Source organism: Lepidothrix coronata, unplaced genomic scaffold (assembly GCF_001604755.1).
Source record: "Lepidothrix coronata isolate B3197 unplaced genomic scaffold, Lepidothrix_coronata-1.0 Scaffold43, whole genome shotgun sequence".
Lineage (NCBI taxonomy): Eukaryota > Metazoa > Chordata > Aves > Passeriformes > Pipridae > Lepidothrix > Lepidothrix coronata.
The window spans coordinates 5,742,721-5,766,180 of record NW_016690223.1 but is presented as its reverse complement, the minus strand read 5'-3'; the positions used below and the strand labels follow the sequence as shown (position 1 = coordinate 5,766,180).

General features: G+C 37.9%; 1 protein-coding gene across 1 annotated transcript in view; it reads left to right on the top strand.

The window, feature by feature from the left end:
- LOC108496770 (neurexin-3-beta) overlaps positions 1-18,007 on the top strand; it is a gene marked incomplete at its 5' end in the record, with an annotated part of 39,619 nt that extends 21,612 nt beyond the window's left edge. Inside the window, one exon of the mRNA XM_017813792.1 lies at positions 14,424-18,007. Coding sequence (XP_017669281.1) covers positions 14,424-15,349 — 926 coding nt within the window. The remainder of the gene's footprint in view (positions 1-14,423) is intronic.
- Positions 18,008-23,460: the final 5,453 nt, after the last annotated feature.

Sequence of the window (23,460 nt, the reverse complement as noted above, 5' to 3'; positions counted from 1 at the left end):
TCACTGAAACTCTCTTATGGAGCAGTTTTCCTCTGCAGGTTACTGGGTATTAAAGACTTAGTGTATCCAACATCAACTCATCTTACTGATGGGTAACTTGGCTTAGCCTTTTAGGGTGGCTGTGAAGTAATCCTTGTATTAACTCTGAGGAATATTCTGGCTTGTTCTTGGCTGAGGAGGAGACTGAAGTCCTGGAGTCCCAGGACTCAATTTTGGATTCTCAAAGACTTGTTGTAGCATAAAGAAAATAACATTATGAGCAGGGCTGTACTGCTGGATAAGCCATCATTTGGAAGATGAGCTCAATAAGAGTCCCTGATTTATTGCAGTTTTTCTGCATGTGTTAGAATATGTCATTTCCATTCTTAACTCTTACACCTCAATTACTCTAGGAGGGAAAGTAAAAGTGCTCAAACTCAGTAGAAGACAACATGCCCTATCATAACCCTTATCATTCCCTTTGATTAGTAAAAGAAATAAGTTTAGTTGTGAAGACACGGGTAAATGAATCTTGTTCACAGCCTACTGGAATAACCTTCTTCCCAACCATCATGCTGTAAATTCTCTTGACTCTGCATTTTACCAGGAAATGAAAAGACAATAATGCTGAAAAGACAGAAGTCCAATTTATATTCATTTATAAACATCCTTGTTTTCTTCTACAGTTTGCCAAACACTTTCCTTGGTACAGTATGTTCACTGTTAAAGGTCCTTGTTAAAGGTCTGTAGTAGTACTGATTCCCATGTATCCTCAAGAATAAGGTATAGCTGCATCAGTGAAGAGCCTTCTAAATTGGAATGCTTTCAGTCTTGAATGTCTTCCAGAGAGATAAGTAATGCCTGGGATGATACTGGATTATTCATCCGTCCAAGAGGTAGACAACACTTTTCTTTCTGTGTTTTTGCTTTGCTTTGTTTTTTTTACAACTCCAAGATAAAAACCACAATAGCTATCTTTGGATACAACTTGCAAATGCAGGTTCTTCCCAGCATTGATTTATGTCTTTAAGAGGACCAGGAAATGCCAAAAGAAGAGGGGTTATTGAGGGCAGAACTAGAATCACTACTTTGCCATCAGAAGAGAAGTTTAAGTTCAATGCAAGAGAAACCTTTTACCTGTGAGTCTACTATGCTTTGGATCCTCCCCTCACAAAGCAAGGGAGGAAGTCCTATTCACAGAGTTACTTCCAGCTGGACTAGCTGCAGACTTTGAGAATGCAATGTCCTTGTGCTAACTCGGAGATTAATTAGATTACTTTGTAGGATCTTTCAACAGAAATGGCACATGTAGCCTAGTATCCAAGTATTAAAAATATCGCACCGAAAATGAGTCCTGTCTGCTTCTGAAGTTTGCAACCTCCTTTCAGGTAGTTATAGAGAGTGAAAAGATCTCCTGTGAGCCTCCTTTTCTCCAGGCAAAACAACCTCAGCCACTCTTATGACTTACTCCCTAGACCTTTCCCCAGCTCCATTGCCCCTCTCTGGACATGCTCCACCACCTCAGTGTCTATCTTGCAATGGTGGGCCCAGAACTAGACACAGCACTCAAAGTGTGGCCTCACCAGTGCCAAGTACAGAGGGACGATCACTGCCCTAGTCCTGCTGGCTACACTTTTTCTGATACAGACCAGGATGCCACTGGCCTTCTTGGCCACCTGGGCACACTGCTGGCTCATGTTCATCCATCTGTCGAGCAGCACCCCTAGGTCCTTTTCTGCTGGGCTGCTTTCCAAACACTCTGCCCCATGCCTGTAGCATTTCATGGGTTCTTATGACCCAAGTGCAGAACCTTTTGAACCTCATACATTTGGTCTCAGCCTATCGATCCAACCTGTCCAACAGCATATGGTTTCTTGGGATACAACTAGCAAGAAGAGATGTGGTAGTCATGAAGTATTTACTAGAATTTTGACAAACTGATGACATGTATTTTTACCTGTCTGCTTCATAGCTGTATATTGAAGAAAGGAAGAGACATTAATATAACCTTGCTGCTCTATGTTTGCAGATAATCAGAAAATTGTGTGCATTTCAGTATACTATAAATATGCAGAAAACTTGGGCTACTATTCCTGCTCCAACTCAAATTATTGGATGACACTATGCTACTGAGTTTGTCAGTATGAGAATCTGGTTTGTGGTTGCAAAATCCCTCAGGATTCAGAAAGACTTCTTTCCATGCAACTGACTTTTAGGATTAAATAAATTTGGCTTTACATAAAAAAAAAAGCCTTGGCTGGGCTGACTACAAATGTCAGCCTTGAGTCTTTCCAAAACCACATCAGATCTTTCTTACAGGAGAAAGATAGATACAGTTGAGTAGAGATGCATGGGAAGAATGCTTTCAGGCCAGTGATATTGGATGGGCTGCTTAGCACTGGAAGCATGAAATACTCTTTGATTTGGAGGACTGTGAAAAGATAATAAGCTTATGGCAAACACCTGAAAAATTCTTTACTTTAGAGAGCTGTGGCAGTTTAGCCCTATGATTTCCTTAGCTTCGGTAGCTGTAAATGTGCTTTCATATTTGATGATAGTTTCCTAGCTCATTTCTATAAAGAAGCCCCATTAATTAACTCTTACACACAAAACCAAGCAAAAGGTCATGTGGGACTTTGTCAGTCGTGCTCATGTAGATGTTCTTACTATAGACTGCTTTTTATTTCGGAGCTTCAGATGGGCTTAGAATGAGAGAGCTTTTTGCCAGTGCAAACAGCTGGTGCAAGGAAAGTAATATAACTAATTTATCTTCTTAGGCTCTTCCTATCTTCCTGGTTTTTGTACTGGACCAGCTAATTCAATACACTTCTCTTGCAGTTTAAGTTATTGGGGATAGCTGATGGGAATCACAGGAACAGATTTTTATTCTGAGTTTGGGGTAGGGATGAGGGTTTGCTTTGAAAATTAGTATTTTAGTCCTATTAATCTATAAGCTATTAGTTATTTGTGGTGTGCTAAGCATTCATTTGGCTGGATGTCTGAAAAATACTACTCTAAGGAAGGTTAAAAGCATGCAAGAATGAACAGGTTGTTTTGAAAGCTAGTACAGGAAACTTGTAAGCCTTGATAGTACAGATGCTTCTACTCCCAGTCCTTCAATCTACTTTAAGCTTTTTAAAATAAAATAAAGTGTCAATGGTTATGCTTTTTAATCTTTGTTTTTCTGAGGAATAATTTGCTAAATGTTAAGTAATAAAATACTGTCTTATAGTTTCATGTGGAAGCATTCAGGATCCAATTTTCAAATTAGGACATCTAGTTTTGACTATTAACAGCTAGAATTTTTTTTTTTAAGCGGAGGAGGTGTTCCCAGCCTCAGCAGAAATTGCTGGACCAAGATTTTCCAAAGACCTTGGTGCTTCTATTCAAGCACCTCTGTATCGACTAAGTAAAGAAAAAAATGCTTAGCACCCTTAAAATCCTCTTGTAAGTCTAATGTCAAGATTTCCTTTACAAAATCTTGTCATCTCTTTAAGTGTCTCTGGCTCCAGCTGTGGTTCTTTAGTTCTTTTGATCTTCGAGGCAGTAAAAGGCTTTTCCAGACCCTCATGCAACGAGTTAGGCATTTATTGTCAAATAGGGCATAAGTGTTTTCTGGAGTGGCCTGACACAGACTGCACAGTTGGCAGGCAGACCCATGCCTTACAGTCTGTTTTGCATCAAAGAGAAGGCACTCAATTCTAATGTGCTGAAGGGGGATATTTCACTACTTTGAAAATCCAGCTGCAAGTCATGACAAATACTGATTAAAATTCAAAGCTTAAATGCCTCTTTGTGAAACTCCCTAAGTACAATTAAACCAGAGGCTCAGAATCCTGGTTGGGAGTGATGTCCAGGGACACTAGCCTTGTAACCTCATCAAATAAAAATCTCCTCTGAGGTCTGAAAAGGCCTCACTCCTGCAATTTTTTTTTCCTATTTCTAACCAATTTTTTCTGATCTACAAATGAATCTCCAAAATTTCCTATGTAGACCAAAATTTTTCTTCCTGTAACCTGCATGTTCTGTCCCTGAGATAAACTTGACCAGTTTTCCTCTTCTTTGGTTTGACCTCTTCCCTTCCTAATATATTTACCAAAGGGATGTAGGAGATAGGTCCAGTGTAGTCTTCCAGCAAAGGCATGGTACATTCCAGCTACAGCTGCACTGTGCTTTTAAGCAGTGCAACCTCATCACTTCTGAAGCAGGAGTTCTCATAACTCCTCTCAGAACTGGACACTTTTCAGTAATGCCTCTAAAACCAATCTGGGCTATTGTATTTTTGTGGGGTTTATGCTTATTTAACATTCCTCAGAACTATACTGATCTCAGTGTCTTTAGAGGTGCTATTCTTCCTCATGTTAATAAGTACCAAAACTTCCTACCTGTTTGTTATTATATTTATACAAAAGTACCACTGGCCACATCTACAAGGAGAATAGCCCCATTCTTCCCAGAAATTCAGTCTCAAGGTAGCCCTCGCTTCCACCTATTGGTGGTAGCGTGACCTTTACGAAATGATGTTGCTGGCATTCCTGATGGAAAGCTAAAGTACATGCAGTGCTTACAGCCTGATTTTCCTATCTCCTGGAGAGATTCATCATAGGCAGGGTCCAAAGCCTTATGTGTAACTTTTGCAGTCTTCTGAAAAATCAACCAAAGCAGGTTTTTTTGCTGGGGTCATAAGTTCCTTCTTGGAAGGACTCTGATGTCAGGATGATGATCTTTTCACAAGAAAAATATGGACATCATATGTGTCATTAAAGATTAGCTCAGTTGTTTAGAGCATAGTGCTAATAACACCAAGGTTGCGGGTTTGATCCCTGTATGGGCCATTCACTTAAGAGTTAGATGTGATGATCCTTGTGGGTCCCTTCCAACTGAGAATATTCTGTGATTTTGTGAATTCAGAGGAAGCTGAAGACCCCTCCATAACATACATTATTTGTAATCCAGTTTTAGTAAAGACTCAGGTAGAACTGATTAGTAATATCTTCCTGAACTTTGTAGCATAGGAGAAAGTAGTCTCCACCTTAATTCTAGCAGTGGCAGCATTTTCTGTCACTAGGCAAAAAAAGAAATACCAATCAGTTTGGGAATGCCTTGGAAAGTTAGAGCCAGAACAAGGGATGGAATCTGGCATTTTGAGTGATTAATTCAAATAGAAGGTCACAGTCAGGGTGAAGAGTGTGTCCTAACATAGCTTATGATTTCTCCTCACCCTTTTCCCCTCCTGACCTCCCCCAGAAATGTGGAGAACTGCTGGAATGTGCTTTGCCCTTTCTGGAGAGGCATGGATGGTACACCCCCTGCCCACCCCTTCCCCTCTGCCTGCCCACTCCCCAAGTCCTTGCTTGCTGTTCTGTTTTTCTACTTTCCCTAAATGCAACTTACTTTAAGCATGCATTATTATTAACATCCTACAGTAAAATTAAGCTATTATATAACCCATTTGTCGACCTCAGCCAATTTCTTCTATCTTTTTCTATGTCTATTTATGACGTACATCCAGACTGCACGTCCTTTTTTTTTCTCTCCATGTTTATTTTAAAAATAAGCAATTAAATAAAAAAGATCTATTAAAAAAAAAAGCAACACTAGAGGGTGGTGGGGTTTTGGCCAACAATTCAAAACAAATTTAAAGGAGAGGGGGATGGAATGAAAGAGAATCCAATTCTTAAAAAAAAAAAAAAAATCTAAATTATGAAAGTGTCCCTAGACTGCTTTGTCTGTTCCTTTCAATGTGTGCATCTGGTTTGTTCATCTTTGGAAGTGTGTGGAATAATTTTTTCTTTAAAAATAAAATTTCAACCCCCCACAATTGCTCTTATCTCCCTTCTTCCTGGGAATAAAGTGCTCTTTTTCATTTTTTTGCTTTTTTTTTTAGTATATCTCTACATAGTTATATTTTGATGTGTTTCTTTTCAATGGTTGAATTTCTATCTTAGATTTGCTTTGTTCCAATCTTATAATGAAAAAAAAAACAAACAAAACAAAAGAGTTATGAATTGTTTTCTGCAATTTTTTCTCTCTATTTCCGTCTTTAAATAAAGAACTACTTCACTGGCAGAGTCCTACAGCTGTATTTTTGAGATTCTCCAGAGAATCTGAATATACAAGCAGTCTAATTTGACAGTGGGGAAGGGGGTGCCAACACAACGATTACATTCAAAACACTCATTTGATGTGCTCAAGAAATGATTGTCTCAAATTACTGAGAATACTGATGTCAGTTTGATGGACTTCAGAAAAGATGATTCTTAGAAGAAGAAGGCGGCTGTGGGTAGCTACAGATGAAGTTGTTCTAATTCCAATGCATAAAACTAGTTTCCTTGGTTTTTTTGTTTTACTCTGTGGTTATTATTATTATTACTATTATTATTATTATTATTAGTTTATGTATTTTACTGCTATTTTTAGTAGGGAAAAGTCTTAACTGTTTTTATAATTTGAAAGCCTTTAATGAAAATGTAAATATTAATACTATAATTATTAATTTTTTTGTAACTTGCATGTTGAAGAAGTTGCAGCTTAGGGTTTGTGAGATTGTCAATGTTAGAGTTCTGTTCTTTCTTTTTGTTGATGGGCATGAATATGCTCATTTGTTTTTGTATATTGCCCATCCCTTCCTTACAGCCAGAAGCTCTAATGCTGCTAGATCACTCCGTACCGCCCTTACATGGACATGGCAACTGACTTACACATTCACTCCCATCATCTTCATCTCCTGTGTAGTACACTCATAGATTTTTACACTCCCACTCCATCCACCCTAGGCATTTTTTCTTCCCATAAGTTCCCCTTCACCACCCCTTTCTTTAGCATTGTTAAAATTTTATGTGCAGTCATCCATTCCTTAAAACACACACACACAAAAATTATAGAAAAAAAAGAAAATGTTTAAAAAAATATATATCAAATTGACCAAAAAGGCAAAAAAGCAACAAACTTTGCTTTTCAAAAAACGTTATATGTATAGATATGCAAACGAGCAAAAGTAAATTGTACAGGATTTTTCAACTGCAATATGCTAACAACTTTACATAAGATAAAAAAATACAACCAAAAAACAGCAGAAAAAAAAACAAGTTCAAGTTTGTTAAGGTGCAAGATTTTTTTCTTTTCATGTTATGTGGTGTGGATGTATGTGTTGTTGCCTCCCTGTATCGCCCTTTGTTGTAAAACAAATATATTTAAGAAGAAATAATAAACATTTTGCTAAAAAAGTTTTTAAGAAACAACAACGAAAAAAGCAAGTTACAAGAATGTGGCAATGCTACTTGTCCAAGAGCATTCTTACACAACTTTCTTTTGTAAATTTTTCCTTTCATGCCAAAAAACATGCGGGCAATTTGTTGATGTAAGTTGACTGTTATGAAATCAATGTGGTATGCTTTCTAAATATTTTTATGTATTTTTGATTACTTTTTTTTTTAAAAGGAAATAATGTTTTTGATTTTCATCATTTTTTTCAGTTCTCATAGGTTTTATTCTTTGTTTTGCTGCTAAAGTGAATTACTTGTTCTGTTTTTCCTTTTTCTGACCTTGTTGCTGTGGCATTTTTGTTTTCTAGTGTATGGTTTTGTTTTAGGAAAATATATAAGTTCATTTATTTTTTAATCAGTTTGTATTTGCCTTTATGTTATGTGCTCTTTGTATATTGTCAATTGCCATATTGTACTGTGCATAGGAGGGGGTGAAGGAGTCTGAGGTAGTTTGCTCCTGTCCTTTCTCGGCCCCCCTCTAGAAGCTCTTTCCCCTTTCCCTAAACAAATCACCAGTAATGCTACTTTTATTTCACACTACTAGAATTATATGTAGCCTGGTAGTGTAACCTTCATGTCAAGTGAAAACTTATGGGACTTCTTTGGCTTTTGGTAGTTCTCAGGGTTTTCCTAGTGCAGCTCTATGTCATTCCTACTTTATTCCCATTAAATTATTTTATTTCTATCAGTTTGCTTCATGGCTGATTATGTGCCTGGTGTCCAGTCTAAATGATACTCTCAAGTGTACTCTTACCAGGTAGATGCACTCAGCATGTCAGACTTGCTAATATCATGCAGAAATGATGCCTTTGGCACACACGTCCTGAACCTCTAAAATTTCCTTGCTACAAAAGAGGTTTGCATTAGTTTCTTCAAAAAGCAGTGAGTACAAGTAAGAAAAAGCTGTACTTCCTTATAAGCTCACGTGTTTCTACCATTTCTGCATGGTAACACCGTGGTCAGCTGGTATTTTAGGATCAGCAGGTATCTTAGGTTCAACTGTCAAGTTCCTTGAACAACAGATGCTGAAAACTGAACAAATCATTATCCTGAGTAGGAAGCTGTCACCAACTAATCATAAAAGTTTAAAATAATGATGAGAGATAGAAGAGGGCATGTTTCAATTGGTTCAGAGCATCTCAGTGTCTGGGCACCAAAATACCTGGTTTTGTTCTAGAATCTTGCTTGTAGACACAATATCAGGTCCTCTCTGGAAGGTATTAATATCTGTTTCACTGAAACTCCACAAAGGTGACCAAAAATTTACATCAATGTAAATTGCACAGCCCAGCTGCACAGCCCAGCATTAACGTGGGATTCATGACCTCTCAAACTCTGTACCTTCCTGTTTCTCATGAGCCATCTATTGGAAAACACTGCATTAACTAATGTCTTTTAATATAGCTGGGGAGGAGCTTAGGAAATGCTTTTCAACCAACTGCACCAGAATCCAGTTTTATCTAATCACTTTGAGGACTACAGAGTTTCTGAAAGGAAAAGGTGATACTTGAGATAAGAATTTGCAGAATTCCATTAAGGAAATTATGTTTTTCTCTCTACTACTCTCTGTCAATTGCAAGTAAGTCAGACTGCAAGAGTAGAAAATATGAGGAATGTTCATCTACTAGGTTATCTTTCCTGGGAATCGGAGACTATATGCTGAATAATTTCTGCTTTTTATCCTCAGAGGAATCAAAGGAGAATTGACTAAACACCATTAGTCTGAAATTTATAAACTCAGTCTTTTAATAAGGAATTATTGTGTTGGTACAGAGGTGGAAAAGGTAAGGACTTACTTCTGTGTCAAATATTTCATACTGAATATGGAGCCAAACTTCAGAGGAGCACCATAAGAATAAAATTAAAGTTGCAAACTTTGGATGCAGAATTTCAAGTGCCTGCAGAAATAGATAAATTGTGCAGCCTTTATGGATGGCATTTAAAAGCTCTTCAATCACAGCTGAAAAAGACAGAGACAATAAGGTGTGTTACTTATCATCATCAGGAGAAGATGAATCTTTCAGGCTTCCATTTTGTGTGCCTTTTGTCCTGTACCAGTCTGTCGCCTGAGATGCCACTGAAGCAGTTGTGGCTCTAGAGATGAAAACCAGCGATTGCTACAGTTTTTCATATTGTTTTCTTTATCATATTTTTTGGTGCCCTCTGCATTCATGACTTGCCCACAACATCCTCACAGTTCATAAGGCTTCTATTAAATTTTTAACACTCTGTCTTTTCCAGTGGTAGAGAACTCTTACTGGAGATCAGCTCCAGAGGTATGAATTATATATCTATAAATACTCTCATAAAGCAAAAACCAAGGCAGCTCCAAGACCTTTTATATCCCCAGTGTTCTTGGTAGTTAAAAGAAAAGCACAACTCCATGAAAGTAGTATATGTGCTAAGAGGCTAATTTTTAATTAATATATGCACACTTTGTGGAATAAGAAGGCCAAGCAAAGCACTAGGCTACTTGGTATAAGGTTTCCCATCTCACTGACCTCCATTCTTTCAGCGGTCCTTCCAGTTAGATGTTCATTTTTTTGTTGGGTTCTTGCTTTATTTTTTTCAGCTGTACTGTTGATGGGCAAACTAGTCTTGCATCTATATCACTGCAGAGAAAACCATTTTATCTGTTTCTCTTTTGTTTAGTTCTTTGGCATTGTGTTGTCAAGAGAACGTATTTCTATTCAGGAAACATCCATTCTCTGCTTAGGAGAGAAAGTACAGAGTATCTGAAAAATAAATCTGGAAAATCCTTGTGAAAACTTTGGATTGTTAAAGTAATCCTGAACTTGGAGCATACGGATGAACACTGTTAACTGCTGTGTAACAGCCAACAGAAAAAAAATGGGAAAAGAAACCTGTAACTATCAGGAAACAGACCATATAATCCTCAAACAGAATCTAAAGCTCACATGAATATTTGTTTGGAAGCCATGGCCCAAACTGGGTGGCAGCCTTGCCTTTTTTTTTTTTATATAAGCACAGAACTATTTGGAAATTGAACCCATAAGTTTTATTTGGGTCTCAAAGCATTTAATTTTGCAATTGAAAAAGTGGTAGACATTATGAGAAAATAAAAACTTGACAAACATAAAACCTGTCTCAAATATATTTCTCTTTCCAGATTGTCATGTAAGGTTTTTCAGGAACTCCTCTAGCTTTTTCTAGAAATCTAAATCTTTAAAACATTTGGCTTCTACAGCAAACCATTCAGGATTGAAATCCTGCATAAGTAATTCTTGACAACTGAGTGGCTCTTTGTCTTTTAAATCTTTCAGTGCTTACCTTGAAACCAAGTTGGGGCCTGGGCAAGAGGCACCAATTCTCCATAAAACGACCACTGGCTACAGGCAGCTTCCTGCTCCCTCAGCTGTCCTTCTGTGAAAGATGGTTACCCCTACATGCACACTCATAGTCTGCTTGTCATCAGACTCCCCCTTGTGTCTCTTACAAACAGAAATGTAGTACCAGTAACAGAGTTGTTTGCAGGCATGATGTGAAAGTTTGCAGTTGCTCCCCTCCATAGATATCGGTGATCATATTTCTCACACTTTCCTGGGAGCTTTTCAGAATTTACATTCCCTCTTATCTTTAAATAACACATTTCTTTTAGATTGATTGGCATTTTTATCGTGCCATTTTAAAGGGTGTTTTTTTCCTCTATAAATCACATAGGCCAACAAGTATTCATTGTGCTTTCATCCTGTTAGACCTACCACTTCAAGTTTGCTGTGAGTTTTGCATAGATGCCTAACAGCTGTCAAAAAGAAGTCAGATCTGATACCTAGGGTGCTTTTTCTGACTTAGTCTCTCACAGCTTTTTTTCAGTCTCACAGATTCTTCCATTAGAGAGAGAAAAAGAAAATCAAAACATTATTACCATCCTTGCAGCCATCTACCTGATACTCCCCAAAAGTATATGTAACAAATTTACTCCTTGATGGAGAAGTGATTCCTAATGCAAGACCTTAAAGAGTCTCTTTATTTCTTTAGTATGCAGGTAACCATAGTATGGATCATTGGACAATTTGAAATAAAAACTAATGATGAGATTAAATAATTGTATCAAAGTTAATCCAGTCTTCCTGGTATGAAAGTTGTTTCTCTTCTCTCACGTATTGTGAGATGAAAACTTTTTAAAACTTAGTCCTAATTCTGTCCTATTGTCTTCCATCCAACAGACTTGCTGGAATCAAAAAGCTCCAATATTTTCTCCATCACTTATGTAAAATTCCACTTATGATAGCAAGTTTATCAGCTTTATTTTATATTTCAAGGAGACCATGATCATTTAATAGTTGCAGTAGTCTTGATCATTAGCTCAAGTCCTCAACAGCAACAAAAACTATAAAACTATGACCTAGTTTTAAATGAAAGGGGTATTGGGGCAAAAGGAAAGTCTTCCTATTAAATGTAAGATATGTCTGATTCCTTCCAGAAAATTAATTATTAATACGAGCAAAATAATTTCTCTTTTGAAGAAAACTGCCCAAAGTATTGTCCCAGTGTATGGCAGATGAACTGCATACTGATGCTGTGTGTCAGTATAATAGCTTTTAAGAACAAAGGCACTTCAAAGCTCTAGGTAAGCAATTAAAAGCTGCCAAACTGGGTTTTTTTCCAATTGAGTGTCACAGATGGTGAATGAAAATCACAAGTCAATACTGCTCTTTAATAACAAAACAGTGATCTTAAAAAATTGTTTAAAAAGAACATTTTCTATCCCTGACTTTCTGGAACTTAAATTCTCGAGTCATGCAATTTGATGCAATTCTGACTTAAATACTGTAATTTTTATTCATTTTTTTTACCAGGCTCACAGATGATCTTTCCCCCTGAGGCATACTCCAAGTTCATCCCAAGCCCACCTGTTTGCATAGATTATAGGTGCTCTCCTCAAGCCACGCATAGGGTTTTTGGACATATAAATCATATTACATGCTCTAGTTTCTACATTGCTCAGAAAACAGCTCAGATGCATGAGCACAAAATGCCATGTAGCCTTTTGTCAGACTACATTTTCTGCTTTTTTACATAATTTTTTAAAAAATATGTAGTTTGCAGTGATTGATACTTATTTCTTCATCCTCTAACCAGTAACAAAAGAGGTATATGAAGGTACTGAGGAAGCTCAGGAAACTAAACATGTTCAAATTGGCCCTTTTTATCTTAGCTTAAAACTAACTTTGGATGAAAGTACGCAAAAGTACCATATTTCTTATTTTGGCCTAATTTCTGCCCTGGTACCTCTGAGATAATTCTGACTTTTTCAACTGATTAAACTGTGTGACCACTTAGTTTCTCATTAAGGAAAAGAATAAGTCATATTGCTAGTTCAGCTATCCAGATTTAATTGAACTGTTAAGTACCTTTTCCAGTATATTGCCATCTTCAGTATGTAATTTGTTCAGATATATTGCTCTCCAAATACATTTAGAAGGAATTTAGGTTGTAGACTATTCCTTCTAGAACTTCTATGGACATTACTGGCAGAATTCAATGGGAAACGAGTGCATGTAATATATAGGGTAGATTTGAGAGAGCAGAATTTTGACCCTAATGCCATTCAGCACTGTAACAATGCCAAACTGTTCATTAGCAGTTATTAATACAGAATTAAAACCCTGAATTACTTATTTAGAAGCTGTAATTCCTTTTACATATCCTTCCTTAAGAAATGGTATGTATAAATAAAATTTTCAAGACATTAGAAATACTTAGGGAGTTACACTCCTTTGAACAGATCTAGATGACTCTCATGATGTCAGCTGAACTCTTCAATGTATATTTTAAGCAGCTTACTTAAGTGGCTAGCACAACAAAAATTACCCAAGGGACAATTTTATACACAAATTTTCCAAAGCAACATGGCTCATTCTAAAAAAGTGTTGATGACCAGTATGTCAGCAGAAGACTATGTAATCATAACTAAAGGAATTAGATAAATGAAATTCCACATCAGAATAAAACAATGGAGTGTTAATTACCCATAAACTCAAAGGTAGAAGTACAGTCATATTACAATATATAGAAAAAACAGGGCTAGTATCCTAAAAGTAGCGATATTGCTGTTCAGAATCCAAATCATAGGAATGATACACCAATTTTCTTGCTTCAGTTGTAGCTTATACTATGGGAAGGTACAAAGGTACAGTTTGTTGTTCAAGAGTAGACCATAAGTCCACCTTGTTCTTAGTCCTCTGTAGGCAGGTAACCATCATGTTAGAAATAAGTAGAACTGATCACAGCTCTCTGCTTATCAAGAAGTAACAGTAGGTGTGAAGACAACTTCTGCAGTACAATCCTGGGCTCAATCAAACTGGGGTTTATCGAAGTCCTTATTCAGTTATATTATCAATCACAATAAAATCTATCCTAATTTTTAATCGAATTATAGTAAAAGAATATCAAGAAGAACCAAAGATGAAGATAGTATGGCACTAGTAGCCCCAAGAGGTGGAAGGAAAGGGACATCCCTCGTGTTGAACAGAATGCTAAAGAAATATTAAAAAGAGATGGACATTGAGTAGAGCTCTGTACCCTCATGGACCCCAGTAAGTACTTGATTCTTATTCCATCCCTTGCTTTCATGAACTTTCCCACAATTTAAAAGCCAGATAATGATCAAGAAGAAATGGATGAATGCTAAATGCCTTAAGGAAAGGACTTCTAAACTACAGGTGAGCAGATTAGAATGGCAGAGAAAATACCATTGTTATTTTAAATGAAAATAATCAGAAGAGGAAAAACTGGTAAGATGAGTGGTAAAAAACACATTTATGAAAACACTGATCTATGGAAGTCTAAAATAATTAATTTAAATAGTCTTCTAACCAAATGCTTAAGAAAGATCACTACCAAAAATTGATGACCACAGAGTCACTTGAGAGTATCTTCAAAAATCAAAAACTTTGGGTCCCCAAAAATCCAGAGTATTTTACTGTACATACCTAGCATAGGTAGGAAATGGAACATGCAGTTTACCCATGTCCAAACAGGATGGGAAGGAACAGGAAAGTATGTTGGTCGTGTAGCTAGGGTGAGAAACGTGATCCCTGACACCTTTTCAGAATGCCCACAACCTCTCTCGCCCTTGAGTCAAGTGAACAGAAAATGGTGCATTGTGTCATTAAAATGTACTAATCTTCTTTTTTTCTCTCTTTTCCATCCCAGGAGGTGAATTAGTTATCCCTCTACTTGTAGAAGACCCTTTAGATATCCCTCCTATTGCTACTCGTGCACCTTTCATTACACTTCCCCCTACCTTTCGCCCCCTCCTCACCATTATTGAGACCACCAAAGATTCCCTGTCCATGACCTCTGAGGCGGGGTTACCTTGCTTGTCGGACCAAGGCAGCGATGGTTGTGATGATGATGGCTTGGTGATATCTGGGTATGGCTCAGGGGAAACCTTTGACTCTAACCTACCCCCTACTGATGATGAAGATTTTTACACCACCTTCTCCTTGGTAACAGATAAGAGTCTTTCCACTTCCATCTTCGAAGGTGGCTACAAAGCACACGCACCCAAGTGGGAATCCAAGGACTTTAGACCTAACAAAGTCTCCGAAACTGGTAGGACTACTACCACGTCTTTGTCCCCTGAGCTGATCCGCTCCACAGCTTCGTCCTCGACTGGGATGGTGCCCAAATTGCCAGCCGGCAAAATGAATAACCGTGAGCTCAAACCCCAGCCTGACATAGTCTTGCTTCCGTTGCCCACTGCCTATGAGCTAGACAGCACAAAGCTGAAGAGCCCGCTAATCACTTCCCCCATGTTCCGTAATGTGCCCACAGCAAACCCCACGGAGCCGGGAATCAGACGGGTTCCGGGGGCCTCAGAGGTGGTCCGCGAGTCGAGCAGCACAACGGGGATGGTCGTCGGCATTGTGGCTGCTGCCGCCCTCTGCATCCTCATCCTCCTGTATGCCATGTACAAGTACAGGAACAGGGACGAGGGGTCCTATCAGGTGGACGAGACGCGGAACTACATCAGCAACTCAGCCCAGAGCAACGGCACGCTCGTGAAGGAGAAGCAGCAGAGCTCAAAGAGCGGCCACAAGAAGCAGAAAAACAAGGACAAAGAGTATTATGTGTAAAAAAGAATACTTATTTATATATAAATATATAAATACTTAATGAGATTTAACTGAAATATCAGAACCATTGCAGCAAACGAGATGATTGGGAGATATCGTTTGTGGGAAAAAGTATTGGGAAAAAAATTTCAGCAGTGACTGTTAATGTCTCAGTCATCGCTTGGAGTCAGCAAACTTTGCCCTAATGTATTATAAAGCACACTTAGCGTTCTGGAGATGGCGCACACAGCTCTGCTCTGTTAGTGAACTTGGACATCTCCAAATCTCCTCCTCCGCTGAACTTTCTGCAAAAGTAGAAGACTTCATGGCTTACTTGTTTCATATCTCCAAGTGAGTCTTTAACAATGTTCGTGATCCCTGACTGTATTGATAATTTTTCAGTTTACTTATTTAAAAAAAAAAAAGGAAAAGGAAAGAAAAATTAAAAAAAATACAAACATTACTAAACAACAAAGAAATATTGAACAAAATTATCTGGCCGTGTCCAGCATACATATAATTTTTTGAGATTGGAGGAGGGGAATAAATGATTTTGGAGATTGTTGGATTTTTGGTTTGGTTTGGTTTTGTTTCTTGGGTTACTTATTGTTTGGTTTTCTTGGTTACTTTTGGGTGTGGGAGGGAAGAATGGAGTGGAATGGTGCAGGGGGTGAACCAGGACATACGTTGAGAAGAAGTCTCGGAAAAAAAAAACCCTAATAAATAAAGAGAGACTATTGCCATATATGAACTCAAAAGCTACCCATGGTGTTTACTCTGCATATCTGGTTGTGTTGTCTCTAGAAACTGTGGTCTTGCAGTAAGTTGTTTGCTAACAACGCAGTGAAAGTGACTCATGGGTGGTGCTGAAGAAAATTATCATGGAAAGCTGGTTCCCTTGAATCTGGCTCTAGTATTTGCAATTGAACTAAAGAGTATATGTATTTGGCTCTGTTCTGATCAGTCATTGGCTTTGAGTACCGCACTTAGTATGCATTAGCACAGCCAAAGTATGTTTAACAGGATTTGGAGATTCAAAAAAGAATACTTAAAAATGATTAACTATTCTGAGCTGAATATATTGTGCAAAAATAAAGGAGCCTTCCTCTGGGTTCTGGTTCTGTGACATTGCAATGCATGCAAAAAATAATGATAAATCAGTTTCATAAAGAGATCAGAAAGACACCACTGGAGTTCAACTTGTGACAAGACCAATAAATGTCAGAAAAGCTAAACAATTGTAAAAGAACGCAAAACACATAGATTTTTTGACATATAACTGGTTTTCATATGTAATATTTTAATTTTGTAGCTTGACATTTCAGATCATCTCTGTCTTTCCATTTGCCCTATTCTCCCTTTTCCTCCTCTTTTATATAAAAGAAAATAAATGAAGCTGCTGTGACACACAGAAAAAAAAAGAAAAATTAATTTAATAATATAATATATATATATACACACAGATATATTTATCATGGTATGTTTGATGGGACGACTGGAACGGAAGTTCTGTTATGGTCTTAATGTGGAATGAGAATGTTCTTGAAGAACAGAGTAAAAAGAAACAGACAACAAAAGCAAACCTTAAAATGTGAAGTGTGTGTTTTAGCTTTGTCACAGTTACCTGTGTCAAAAAAAAATCTGAAATTTTGTTTACATATTTTACTACTATTTTTTTGCTAGTATAATTTCTATATGGATACCCTGACGGTGTATATACTGTTTTATGGTTAAATTGGGAATTTCTTTTATTTTATTTAACTTATTTAATTTCATTGTTTGGTTTCTACATTTTCCCAGTTATTGTGAAAAGGATTATCTTACTGTACAGAACAATAGTGAGGTGGTTTGACGGCCATGCCTACCATGATTAAAAAAGCAAATAAGGGAGAGACAGACAGAAAAAACAACAAAAACCAAGAAGGATTGAGAACTCTGGAATATCAGAAATGTACACTTTTACTGTATGCGGTTGAAAACTAATCAGCTGTTTAGGTTTAGAAATCTACTCTTGCTGGTGTTTATAAGTCGCATGAATATTTGACTCTGAAGAAGTGTCATCAGATACACACACGCACATGGGAACTTAAATTCAAAAAAACAGTCTTCTCAAACATTTAGAGAAGATGCTTTCATGTTAACAAATATTTTCAGTGCGTGTATGTGTGCGTGTGTGTGGTGCGTGTGCGTGTGTGTGAGGTTGAGCTTTTTTTCTTTTTTATTTTTTATACTAAAAAGAAAAAAAAAGACAGGTTTTAAAAAGGTATGAAAGCACGATTTTAGATGACTTAACTGGCCGAAACTATATAAAGTTGATTATATCTTGATGTCTGTAAAAGATTGCTGTTCTTGGAGTCTTGGAGTCTTGTGAAATGATTTCCTGCTTTCTTTCTTCCTTTCCTTTTCACTTTCCTTTTTTAAGTTAAAGAAAAAATATTTACACTTTCCTTTTTTGTGTAAGTTTCTATTGGACAGTTTTTGGGAACATGTGCATTTCTGTATGTGGGCTTCTACCATATCCCTGTTGCTTTATGGACAACCTGAAGAATTTTTATTTGAGTTTTTGTGATGTTATTGCTTTTTTTCTTCTTTCTTTTTCTTCTTCCTTTTTGATTCTTTTTCTTTTCTTAGTTGCATTTTGTTTAAAGATATGCTTAGCAATAAAATGTTCTTCCCAAAGCGCTGGATGTTGCTGGTTTTTTATTTCTAAAAGACTTCAGGGAAATTCCAGACCTTTAAAGATGAAAATAGTCCGTGATGTAAGTATCACGCATCCCATTGGAATGTCTAGCCATGAAATTGCAGAATCCTGTTCATGTTTGCATTCTTCTGTTAGTCCAGTGAATCTTATTTCTCTCCTTTGCGGGGATATAAATTCAGCTTGAGTCTGGGGTCTGTCTCACACCACTCCCAGCCCCTTGTCCCTTACCGCCACCTCAGTTCTCTGGAATATGGGTTTCAGTCATCTCAGATAAAAGCATACCTAGGATATTGACTTAGTATGCCCTTTCTTATGTACTGCCTTTTTTCTTATGTGCTCCCTCTGAAGTGTGTAGCTCTTCCCATGATGTTTATAGGATTCTGGATTCCTCTTCTTTGGCCAGGAGTCTGTGTTTGATGTGCTGCAGCAGCTGAATCCTTTTGGGGATTTGGACAGCCAATTTGATGCAGAAAAATGTTCACATCATTTTATATGAAGATCTGTCTTAGGTCCTCTGAATTTATCTATGACTTCCACGTACTACCTAAGGAACATAGTTTACATACTTTGGGTGCTGTGCACTAGGGATCAAACTTGGATACCTAAAGTAGACAGTCTGAGTGTTAGCCTCCTTCCAGATTGGCCCTGAGCATCCCAAAACCCCGACTACAGCTACTGACTGTCCCTTGTTTTCCTACAGGGAATAATAGTCTATTATGATTCTGGCCATCAGGCAAAATTGCCAATATTCTGTCTTGCTTTAGCAAGCTGTGCAGAAATTCAGCTCGCAGTAGTAGTGTGGAGTTTTTTTCAGACTCGATCTTCCCAAGCTACCTGCAAGATTTTTTTAATTTTAGAGGCATCTGGAGGTCAGCCAAATGAGAGTTTCACAGCCCTTTCATTCTTCAACAGAGGATGACTTCACCTTTTTTTTCCCTCTAGGTGGAATCCACCGGTCTTTTGAGCAGTGTTTTCCACAGGTTTCATTTACAACCAAATTGGACTCAGGATAAAATGATTGTTAAGGTATTCCCTGTGATTTTTCTACATTGTTTTTGCTCATATGTTTTCATAGGTGAGAATATGTATGTGTATATATATGTGATGTTCTTTTACTGTTTTCAGTTCTTTTCTGAATCATAGTCTAGCAATTTACAGATTCTCACAAGTATCAAATGCACAGATTCTCGTCTAAACTCCACTCTTCTTTCACTCCTAAAATCATTAAATTCCTGGGTGATGACTGATGCCTAATATTTCCAGTGCTGGAGCAGTCAGTTGGCATGTGGGAGATCTAGGTCTAAACCTAATTAACCCTTCTAACATTGAAGAAAATTTCCTTATCACCAAGCAGTTTGTGTTTTGAAAAAATATTTTTTTCTCAATGCTTCTCTCAAAACCTGTTATACTTCACATCATTATGAAGTATTATGTGAAGCAAGAAATTTCAACCTGATTTACCCTCACCCTCTGGCTTTTTTTTCATTTTGTCTGTCACCTAATGATCATTTTATCACTTAGGCTAAATGAAAATGGCAGAAAGGAGGTTTCATTGCTGCCTGAAAGGCTTAGGATTATTGTGTCTCTTTGGCTCATCTCAGGATCATAGAATCATTGAGATTGAAAGGGATCCTTGGAGATCATGTAGTCCAAGCACTACCACTCCAAAGCAGGGTAAGCTACAGTAAATTGCCCAAGACTATGTCCATTTAGGTTTTTTATATCTCCACATGTAAACTCCAAAATCTCTCTGGGCAAACTGCTCTGTGTGACCACCCTCATTGTAAGCAATTTTTGTTGTGGTTAGATGAAATTTGATATTTATTAATTTATTCTCATTCCCTTTTACTGTTATTCTGGGTACTTTCTGGTACTGAAAAGACCCTGGCTTTCTCTTCTTTACAACCTCCCTTCAGGTGTTTATACATATTGCCCGTAAGCCTTCTCTTCTCCAGGCTGAGCAGTCCGTGCTCTCTCAGCCTCTCCTTGTGCAACAGATGCTCCAATCACTTATTCATCTTCATGGCTCTTTATTGGACTCACTCCAGTATCTGCAAAATCTGGAGCAGACACAATTGCCTTACCACCATCACTGTGCTAGGGATATAGCTCTTTTCAAGGACCAGGGCTTGCAACTACTCCTCTTCCCAACATTTTCTACTGGTAACATCCCACTTACTGTATTACTTTTTGAAGATCCCTCTCTTAGATGCTTAGTTCTATTCTTCCAAACTGTTCAGCACATCTCTACTTATTGCACAGTTGCAGATGTTCTTTACAAGTGCTGAGGCAAGTCACGAAGATCTAACAGATGGGCTCTAGCCTTCCCAGTCCTAGCGTTGCAGAAAAGGACTAGTGAAAAGCAACTTCAGTGCTGGTTCCTTTTCCAGATATTTCTGTCCATGCCTCTGGTCTGGGAGGGAGGGCAGAGATGCTGGTCCCCTCTGCAGTTGCTATGCCAGGCTGTTTTTCTTCCCCAAGAAGTAAGAACATATTGATCAGACAGTTTTGTAATAATGATTAAAAGACAAATATCCTTCCCATAATGGGAAGGATAGTAGTGGAAGTATCCATAGTGGAAGTATCTTCAATCATAAAGTGGTGATTACTCCCAAGAAAGGCAAAAAAACATGAATTATAATCAATAAATGTGACTTGACAATTAGAGCCAAAGCTAAGCATGTTACTTTTAGGGAGATTTTAATGCTATCAGTGTGCAAGATCACAAAGTTCTGTCAAGTGCCCTGTGAAAACAGTCACATGCAGCTGCTCCTATTTTATCATACATCCTCTCGAGCTGCCAAGGCTGGCCCTGACTCCCTAGAAGATGTTTCTCATATGGTAGAACAAATCACTGCCTTTCCCTCCACACATACAAGTGGCGACAAAGAATTGGAATGGGAACAAGACCTGCCTTCCAGCTGTCGGCCTCATTGGATCTTCTTGGGTTAGCAGAAGTACTAGCACAAGGAAAAAAGACTATTGCCTGCTGTTCAGCTCACTAGATGGGACCCTAGCTGAGCTCTGAGAGCGGGTTTGCCAAGGTGGTAAAGAAGTATTGCAACCTGGGGTGTCATGATAACTGAAGGAGATTGGAGTACAGGGTCTTGGCTGATTCTTACTCTTTATTGGTGAAAGTTTCCCCCACAGTAGCAACATTTGTTGGGTTATTTAAGAAAAAAATTAGAACCTCTTATTCAATTTGGTAAAACACTGCCTTATGCGTAGCAAGCTTTCACACTCTGTTTCCTCTTCAGACAGTACACATTGCACATAGTGAGATATCTCCTGTCCCCAAATGTTCCTGATAACCTCATTTCTCTGGAGAGCCTGTTCATGTTGTCTTTCACAGATCAGCAAATACAGTGCCATTCAAGGTAAATTTTCAGTAAATGGTTGGTCTGCAGGGATTTGATATTTATAATTTCGGCACATGGATTGCATGAGAGAGGAAAAGAGCGCACCGAAGAGATTATGTTGGACTGCATACAGCTGGAAAAAAGGCTTAATTGCTAAAGATATTGAGGTGGCTAATTCTTATTAAAAACAGAGGAAATGAATTATATAAACATTTTTAAAAATTGAGGCCGTTTCAGTGTAGTAGTCAGATAAAGTTAATTAGCTAGTGTTAATTGCTTGGTCTTTTGCAGTACCAGATGGTGTAGGCAAGTGGTGGACAAGGTTCTGCTCTCTCTCTCTTATATGAGGTTTGTATAACTCACCTGCTTTTAGGGGGGAGTAAAAATGAGAGATGGCTCAGATCTGCTGTAAATTGACTGGAGAGAAATCCAATTCAGCATGCTAGGATGAAGCTGCATGAGCATGTTGTTTCCTTAAATTCAATTGAAGCAGACAAAAAAAAAAAATTTGGCACATTTCCATACCTTGTAAAAACCTAACAGAAGCACAAACCTGCACTTCTGCCACCAAGTGCAACCTAAAGCCACTCAGCAAGAGTTTTCATCTTCTACTCCATGTTTTCATCTACTACTCCATGCTTCTCTTTTGTCTGCCTGTTCACAGAAGACAACGAAGGGGCAATATCCACATGGGTCAGCAAAATCCTGAACAAACAGCTGGGAAAACCTTAGGCACACTTTTCCTCAATGGCTCATAAGCCAGGCCCTATGCTTAACAGCTTTGGCTGATGCACATGGAAAATTAAACTCATGGGAAAAGTATTATATATACATATATGTATATTTGGAACACCGTGAAAATATTCACTCATCATGTGGATTTCAAGAGTAGTTACATAAAGTGTTAAAACACTGGACAACAAAACCATAGAAATGAAAGTGGAAATGGGAAAAGTAGAGGCTCTGTAAACCATCGGTAATTGTATCTGCATGACCTCCTTGATGCAGATAGTTCTCACAGTTCTTTGTCTTATAGTTTGTCCCAGTAATTTAAAGTTGTTACTACTATCAAGTGATGGTAACAGCAAGCCTTTAGTACAGGGGGGAAAGAGATGATGGAAAGATCACTCACAGGGTGATGAGGAACCCCCTTCTGAGGAGCAGTTTCCAAGGGCTATTTGTAAGAATAAATGAAGTGGGAAAAACAGATCCTGCATGCAGTGCACAGTCATGCACCCAGTAAAGCAGTAGGTAAAGAACAGGATTTTGATTTCCAAAACTAAGAATGTATGGAGCGAGCTGTACCGGGGCTAAGACTCTTTATGTAGCTTGATTCAAGCCCTTTTCTCCACATGCATTATGAACTAGAGTTTACTGGTACTATGCAGAATTCTATTCCAGCAGGTCTGTTTGAACTCTCTAAGTATTTGATTTCTACCACTTCTTTTTCATCATATGATTATTCATGTCTGCCTGTTCCCTGACTCACAAACGTTAATTTACATCCATGGTTCCCTTGTGAGGTGATACCAATATCTCCCCTATGCAAGGACATAAACTAAGACAAAGAGACTTGCCTGTGGTTATATAGAAAATCCATGGCTGTAAAAAGATTAGCCCTCAAGGCTTCCAGACTCTCCCACTGTTTACTCATGCCTCCAAAGCACACTGTGGTGCTGCCAGAGGTAGAACACATCCAGTCCTCCCGTTAACATTAGCTTCTCCAAATCAAGAGCTGGCTGTCAGAAAACTTAAAGCAAATGGCGTGAATAGAGGAGCTTCTAAATAGAGAAAAAAACATTTTTAAACTAAGAAAGGAACATTTAAAAATGGAAACTATTAGGTTTTCAACTGTTTATTTAAAATGTCCTAGTTTTATACATCCTGGTAAAAACAGAGGCATATGCATGCATTTGAACACCAAAAGCAACTTCTAATCTGCCAGAGTCTAACTTTACCGTCTTGTGAACTCCTGAAGATTGCCTGCATCTGTAATATCTTGCTACAAACAACTTTTTATACAAATTACGATAACATCAATGACAACAGAATTTTATTACATATAATTATAG